Source organism: Borostomias antarcticus (assembly GCF_949987555.1).
Source record: "Borostomias antarcticus genome assembly, chromosome: 16".
Taxonomy (NCBI): domain Eukaryota; kingdom Metazoa; phylum Chordata; class Actinopteri; order Stomiiformes; family Stomiidae; genus Borostomias; species Borostomias antarcticus.
The window spans coordinates 22,238,925-22,246,210 of NC_140249.1; the positions used below are offsets into that span (position 1 = coordinate 22,238,925).

General features: G+C 49.0%; 2 protein-coding genes across 2 annotated transcripts in view; one reads left to right on the plus strand and one right to left on the minus strand.

The window, feature by feature from the left end:
• Positions 1–14, minus strand: part of nup205 (nucleoporin 205) — a gene marked incomplete at its 5' end in the record, with an annotated part of 25,944 nt that extends 25,930 nt beyond the window's left edge. Inside the window, one exon of the mRNA XM_084450807.1 lies at positions 1–14. This exon is cut by the window's left edge and continues 14 nt beyond it. Coding sequence (XP_084306933.1) covers positions 1–14 — 14 coding nt within the window.
• Positions 15–474: 460 nt separating this feature from the next.
• On the plus strand, positions 475–5,287 carry agk (acylglycerol kinase). Its single transcript, XM_084451474.1, has 14 exons — positions 475–713; positions 973–1,012; positions 1,106–1,185; positions 1,453–1,528; positions 1,661–1,786; positions 2,220–2,314; positions 2,539–2,608; positions 2,780–2,859; positions 2,988–3,045; positions 3,156–3,303; positions 3,546–3,643; positions 3,851–3,921; positions 4,113–4,197; positions 4,700–5,287. Exons 1-14 carry the CDS (start codon positions 604–606, stop codon positions 4,829–4,831), a joined length of 1,269 nt encoding a protein of 422 aa, XP_084307600.1. The 5' UTR covers positions 475–603; the 3' UTR covers positions 4,832–5,287.
• The last annotated feature ends 1,999 nt before the right edge of the window (positions 5,288–7,286 follow it).

Genomic DNA, 7,286 nt, shown 5'->3' on the forward strand with positions numbered 1-7,286 from the left:
ATCTGTACCGCCATGATAAACTCAATTTTGAGAGTTTGCTTCGAAGGACCCCGCTGCGTGCCTGAGTAAAATTATATTCTCTGAAAAATCAGACGAGCATAAATCCTGTATTTTTGTCAGTTTTTACCAAATTTACAATATAATAGGAATATAAATCTACAATGAAAGTGCTCTAAAGTAATTCCATGTTTAAATATGTACGCTCCTGTTCAGGCAAGGTCTTTTTTTATTTGGTATTGAACTGCTGAAACTTGGGCAGATACATTGACTTCAGTGCCGTTCTGAAGTATTATTGTCAATTTTCCTTATTCAATTCCGAGGTATTAAATTCTTATTATAATTCTTTAATTGATGATGTGCCATATCATGACGCATGTCTTCTGATTTCTGCTGTTGTACTCTAAGCGGAACCATTCTGAATTGCTTGTTTGTCAGGACGATTAAACGAGCTGCACCAGTATGTCACATGCGATGGGGGAGGTTTGACAGCGGTGGAGAGATGACCGCTATTGAAACCATGCCTGTCTGACTGCAATGTGATGATCGTACGTATGACATATATTGTGTAGTAAAAGAGTATCTCGAGAAAGTGTAAATCAGACAATGGCTCGGGTTGTGAAAGTGTTCCGGACTCTGAGAAATCACTGGAAGAAGTCCACCTTCGGTGTGTGTGTGCTGTCATACGGTGGATACTGGCTGTATGGTAAACACTGGTATGTATTCAGGGTAAACACTGGTATGTATTCAGGGTGACTTTTTAGAGAGATAACATGTCGTTCTTTGAACTAATGTTACAAACATTTGTCCAGATTGTTAATACAGATCTACTCAGCATGTGAAGTCAGTCATATGTTGGCAATTATCTAGCCACTAAAGGCCACATTGGACTGCTTCTTATGAACCTCTAAGTTAATGATCAGTTACCTTAGTTTAGTTGTAAGTGTTGTTAACACATTGTCTTAAATCTTTCAGTGACAGTTTGCTGCGAAGAGAAGCTTGTCTAGAGGCCAAGGTGAGCCCTCATTCATGTATGTTAGTCTTTGTTTTTCACTTTGTTTTTGTTCTAGTACAATGTAGTACTACTGTACTCAATTGTGTATTTCAGGAATTTGGACGTCAGCAGATAGAACCCCAAGAGCAGCTGAGAAAGGCCACAGTTATCCTCAACCCAGCTGCCTCCAGTGGGTAAGAGTACACACACACACACACACACACACACACACACACACACACACATACACACACACACACACTCTCTCCTTAACATCTTGTTGACAAAGTAGCCTTGAGCTTGCTGTGATCACCTCACAGACATCAATGACATGGTTTCATCCTGTGGTCATTGAAGAGATCTGATGAGCACAAAGCCACTACTACTGTGTCTGCTTGCCTATTAGTCTCAGATCAACCTATCCTACTATTATTTTGTCTGTTTCATCCTGCTGCTCTCAGGAAAGCCAACCAGTTATTTGAGAAGAATGCTGCACCTATATTATACCTGGCTGGAGTGGAGGTGACAGTAGTCAAGGTAGGAACTCTGATTTCCTGGAGAATCTGTCTGTAAACACTGCATTGTGTTTCTTCCTCACAGCCCTTTAACTAGTTGCCTGGAGGGTTTAATAATGTTTATTGTATCGTATCGCCTTATCTGCCCTTGCAGACCGACTATGAAGGCCAGGCTAAGAAGCTGCTGGAGCTGATGGAGCAGACAGACATGCTGATCGTGGCAGGAGGAGACGGCACCCTGCAGGAGGTCATCACCGGGCTGCTCCGGAGGGCTGACCAGGTACAGGCCCGTAGCCAGCCTCATGGAGGGGGGGGGGGGGGGGGGGGGGGGGGGGTCCATATCCGGACCGTATCACCGTATCGTTTCCATTTGTTGACGGGGGAGGGGGGGGGGGGGGGGATTATTTAGATTGTCGGGCGATTTGTTGACGGGGGAGGGGGAGTGCGGACTTAAATTCTGGACCTTTGGTCATGAGGGCGGTTCATTCGATCCACCCGATCCCCCCCTGGTAGGTCCTGTCCTGCGAGGAGGGCTGGTCAGGTATATCCAGTCCTGGGGGGGTTGTCAATTCATCAGTGCCCAACCACTCAGATATAAGTTCTCTCCATTTGTTGAGTAATATTCTCTTGTGGTAGCTTTCCTTGTGTGTGGGTACACTCGCTCATTTGAACAGAATGTTCCTTCCACTCCTCTCTCTGTTTCTTTCTTGTAGGAGACATTCAGTAAAACGCCCATAGGCTTCATTCCACTGGGCTCCCACAATTCACTGAGTCAGAGTCTCCACCTCCTCAGCGACAACAAGGTTCAGTAAGTACTGTATGACAACAGTATCGCGCCAAAACGCCGTCTCATTCAGACGAACACCACTGTCAGGAAGTAGGCTACAAGAGATATACTGTACGGCTGTAGACACTGTAGACTTCAAATCAATTTACGTTCTGCATCCCTGTCGATGTGAGGCTCGGTGCCCCTGTGGAGTACGCTCATATCTGTAATCTGTCATTGTAATGTCCTTGTTTCTGTACCTCCAGACACATCACGTCAGCAACACTGTCCATCCTGAGGGGCGAGACGGTCCCTCTGGACGTCCTGCAGATCAAGGTGAGGTCAAGGGGCAGGACACGGGGATAAGAACAAAAAGATTGTACCCGTTAAGATTTTTCTGTGGTCATTCGAAGCTCTGTTGCATCGGGGGAATGTTTGTGGATCGCTGTGTGTGTGAAATATCATTTTTGAATGTTGTTCGTGGTCGTTTTGGTTTTTTTTGTGTAGGGGGAGAAAGAGCAGCCAGTCTTTGCCCTCATTGGTTTACGTTGGGGAGCCTTCAGAGACGTAGCTGCCACCATAAGCAAGTAAGAATCCAGAGACCCAAAATGTCTCATAAAAATCATGGAGATATTTATACATAAAATAGCTCTAGGATAAAAAGATTTTGTCCACCCTCTAAATATGAATCATATTGCTGTGTTTTCTGTCACAGATACTGGTTCCTGGGCCCATTGAAGACACGAGCAGCACTTTGGTTCAGTACGTTACGGGTGAGAAGACACAGTTTGATCCAGGAAGTGTTCTATATTCTATTCTGGAAAACACATATCCTGTAACATTATCACTATTAAATTGGCTTCTTCTTCCGGTCCCTCCCCAGGAGTGGCCCCAGGTCCATGAGGCCTCCGTGTCCTATCTGGCTCCCACCCGCCGGCCCCCCGACCTGCCCCTCCACAAGCCCCCCAGGCCCAACCTGCTCTACCGCATCATCCGCAGGCTGAAGACCTACTGGGACCCCCCAGTGGAAGGTAACTGTGTTTTCACGTCTCATCTCACCGGCTGCTGATGTGTTGTCGTCGTTAAGTGTCGGCCTGCATTTCATCCGTCGCTCTACGACCTCACGCTGATGTGTGTGTGTGGGTGTGTGGATGGGTGGGTGGGTGGGTGGGTGGGTGTGTGTGTGTGTGTGTGTGTGTGTGTGTGTGTGTGTTGTGTGTTGTGTGGGTGTGTGTGTGTGTGTGTGTGTGTGTGTGTGTGTGTGTGTGTTTAGAGCCTCCTAAGGTAGAAGAGCCAGAGATATGGGAGGAGAATCAACTGTCCACTCTGGAGCTGTCCATCTTAACACACAACAAGAACCCCATCCAGACGGTCAGTACACACTGACTAACCTTGTAACCATGTTAAACACTATTAGCACTTTGAGCTGCATTTAAGCACTTTGAGCTTCATTTATCTGCATGAAAGGTGAAAAAAAAAGTTATTATTATTGTTGTTGTTGTTATTATTATTATTGTTGTTGTTGTTATTATTATTATTACCAGTATGTCTACAGTATATCCTTGTTTTCTCTTTCAGCGCATAGATGATTCCATGACGCTCTGTGCCGAGCCAGACGACTTCACCGTAGGAGAGTTCATCACTGTAGGGTCAGTAACTGCCTAGATAACTACAGCCCTCCTCCTCCTGTCCGTTCTCCTCCTCCTCCTGTCCGTTCTCCTCCTCCTCCTGTCCGTTCTCCTCCTCCTCCTGTCCGTTCTCCTCCTCCTCCTGTCCGTTCTCACGGTCGAGAGCGACGGTGCTGCAGATGAACGACTCACATTCACGTTCTTCACCGTAGGACCAAGAAAGAGGAGGATCCGACCGTGTTCACTAAGAAGTCCCTGAATCTGGAGGCCAGCGCTGTTCAGCTCAACCTGCCCTCGGTAGGAAACCTCCTCGGGGGCCAAACATAACCCACACACGACTCATATTAAGGCTTTGATCGTTAAAGGGCAACACTACTGAAAAAAACATTTTGCTGCCATTGGAGCGAGATATTTATAGACGAACAGCATCTGTGAGTTACAGATCTGTGCTCTAGCCTCAGGTCCAGATATGAGTGTGGGGGTGTGATGGAGCTATAACCATATGAAGTCACTTGGGAAATTCTGCTTTTCTCATGTTCTCCTTTAAGATCATTAAGCTCCTTTAAGAAGGAAATTAAACTTCTTTGAAAGGGATGCATTAAAACTGGCGTTAGGGAATGTGTTTTGTTAATATAATATGCAGGGGTGGGACCTATGCCCACCCTCCCATTGCTCTCTGTAAAGCGCATTGTGTTGCCTCTGTGTATGAAATCGGCTATACAAATAAAGTTTGATTCGATTTGCTCAATGAGCAAGTCTGACGCCCGCCTTGTTTCCGCTGCGTCGGCCCCTCTTGCAGGAAGGAGCCGGGTTCTACAACATCGACAACGAGGAGTACGAGGCCATGCCCGTGGAGGTGCAGCTGCTGCCACGGAAACTACGCTTCTTCATCAGCGCCGAGCGCCGAGAGCAGCTCCTCGCCCAGGTCTAGCGTCCCGGAGGTCACCGCGACGGCGTCCCAAGCGGGAGGACCGCGAGAGACAGAGACAGAGGGAGCAAAGGACAGACGAGGGAGAGGACAGGGGGATAAAGTGTCTTCTTCTTCCCCTGGTAGGACGACCGGTTTTATCGGCCATTTTACCGACTCCTTAGCGGTCACATCACAGAGGTGGACCGGCACGGCCTCAGCGGTTTAACTACATGTTTACTAACATTCAGTTGGGGTTGTTTTCCCTTTTATGAAAGGTGATGAAAGTACAGTATGAATTAATACAAGGACCAAGTGTTGAGTTGCTATGACTAGGACTGCGTCCTACAGAAAGTACTGTCCTGAATGTCGTTCTGACGGACGTCCTGCCTAACTGAATGGTTTACTACAGTATATGTTCTCCGTACTTGTTTGGTGACTACATTATCATGTGCAAAACAATACCTAAAACAATAAAGAATTCATGTTTGATGTCCAGAAAGTGTCTCTTTAATGTCAATATGAAGGATAATAGAATGAAAACTAAAAACACCCATAAATGTATTTCGTGGCTCTGTGTGCACAAGCAGGACGTTTGGCATCGCTGCGTTCGTCAGGTCGAGAGCTAAACGCCGGTCAAAACCTTGTGACTCTATGACCTTCCTATGTTGAGATGATGGCCGTTTCAATCCCTCCCATTGACAATGAATGGGGGACATTTTTCACTCCTGAGCGTAACACGCCCAAAAAGAGCATATTATGGTCAAAGTTGACCTTACTGACCTTTATGTTTGTGCTGTTTGGGTCTGTAAACAACCAGTGCAGTTAAAGTAATTTACCAGTCAATACTCACTACATAATATCTCATTAAAAATATCGGATGTTAAAAATGGTGATTCATTAAAAATATCTCAGTCTTTATGGATCTAAAGAAGACATTTTCGAAACACTACTTTTGTTTGATGCTGCTCTCTATATTTATTATATTTCAGCTGTCATTTTTATTTAGTTCATCACCAGGACAACAAAGACCTGGATGAGTCTTAAGACGTGGATAAAAAGCAAGAAGTCGTAGATCTCGACCACGTTCACCACTGCCCTCGCTGCCCGGCAGAGAGCTGCTCCGGTCACTCTGACCGCTCTGCTGGTGCCCCCCAGGGCTGCCGCTCCAGAGCGCCGGACCCCTGCGACGCTCCGACGAGCAGCACCGGTGATTCGCCAAAGACCTGATAGAGCGGAGCGTCCGACAGCCAGGGCGATCTCAGCGGTCAGTCCCAGGTTCGGGGCGATCTCAGCGGTCAGTCCCAGGTTCGGGGCGATCTCAGCGGTCAGTCCCAGGTTCGGGGCCATCTCAGCGGTCAGTCCCAGGTTCGGGGCGATCTCAGCGGTCAGTCCCAGGTTCGGGGCGATCTCAGCGGTCAGTCCCAGGTTCGGGGCGATCTCGGCGGTCAGTCCCAGGTTGGGGGCGATCTCGGCGGTCAGTCCCAGGTTCGGGGCGATCTCAGACGTCAGTCCCAGGTTGGGGGCGATCTCAGCGGTCAGTCCCAGGTTCGGGGCGATCTCAGCGGTCAGTCCCAGGTTCGGGGCGATCTCAGCGGTCAGTCCCAGGTTCGGGGCGATCTCAGCGGTCAGTCCCAGGTTCGGGGCTGGGTGTCCCACGGTTGGTGGCTGGTTGTGTGGTCCGGGCTGGGTGTCCACCCCACGGATGGTGGCTGACTGAGTGGTCCTGTCCAGGTCAAGGCTGGGCGTCCCACGAGCGGAGGCTAACCCAGTTGTCCGGCCCAGCTTTGAAGCTGGGTGTCCCGTGGATGGTGTCTGGTTGGGTGGTCCGGCCCGGGTTCGAGGCTGGGTGCCCCACAGATGGCGGTTGACCGAGGGGTCCGGCCCGGGTTCGAGGCTACGTGTCTTACTCTTGTCTGTTGGCTTGGCGGTCCAACCCAAGGCAGGTCTGGACGTTCGATTGATAGCAGCCGTGATGTGCTGTCCAAGGTTGGGATGGAGGAACAGGCAGCTCCTGACCAGCAACAGAGATACACAATTAACATCAATTATGGCCCCATGATTCATGATCACCAACGAAAATATTATATTATTATTAAATTATATAAAATTATGCAGATAGTGTTATGTTGGTTATTATCATACCACATGAATCCCGGGGTGTATGGTGTGTGCTTTACCTGGGCAGTACTATCCTCTCGCAGGGCTTGGTAGGGGAACCAAGCAGGAGTCTAGTGGGGTGGAAAACCTTCCATCCCTGCAGCCAAGTCAGATTGAGGTACAGCATGGCGATCTGGAGCTCCTCCTTCAGGCCGACGCTGCGAGGCCCCCTGCTGGGCACGACCTGGACGACACGCCCGCCTCCTCTCTCCCCCCACGTTCCGCCTCCTCTCTCCCCCCACGTTCCGCCTCCTCTCTCCCCCCACGTTCCGCCTCCTCTCTCCCCCCACGTTCCGCCTCCTCTCTCCCCCCACGTTCC

What these genes read in the sequence shown, in the direction of transcription:
- agk (XM_084451474.1), top strand. Translation starts at nt 604, where the DNA reads ATGGCTCGGGTTGTGAAAGTGTTCCGGACTCTGAGAAATCACTGGAAG. An exon ending in TGGACGTCCTGCAGATCAAG is followed by an intron (nt 2,609 to 2,779) that starts GTGAGGTCAAGG and finishes TTTTTTGTGTAG; the next exon opens with GGGGAGAAAGAGCAGCCAGT. An exon ending in GTAGCTGCCACCATAAGCAA is followed by an intron (nt 2,860 to 2,987) that starts GTAAGAATCCAG and finishes TTTCTGTCACAG; the next exon opens with ATACTGGTTCCTGGGCCCAT.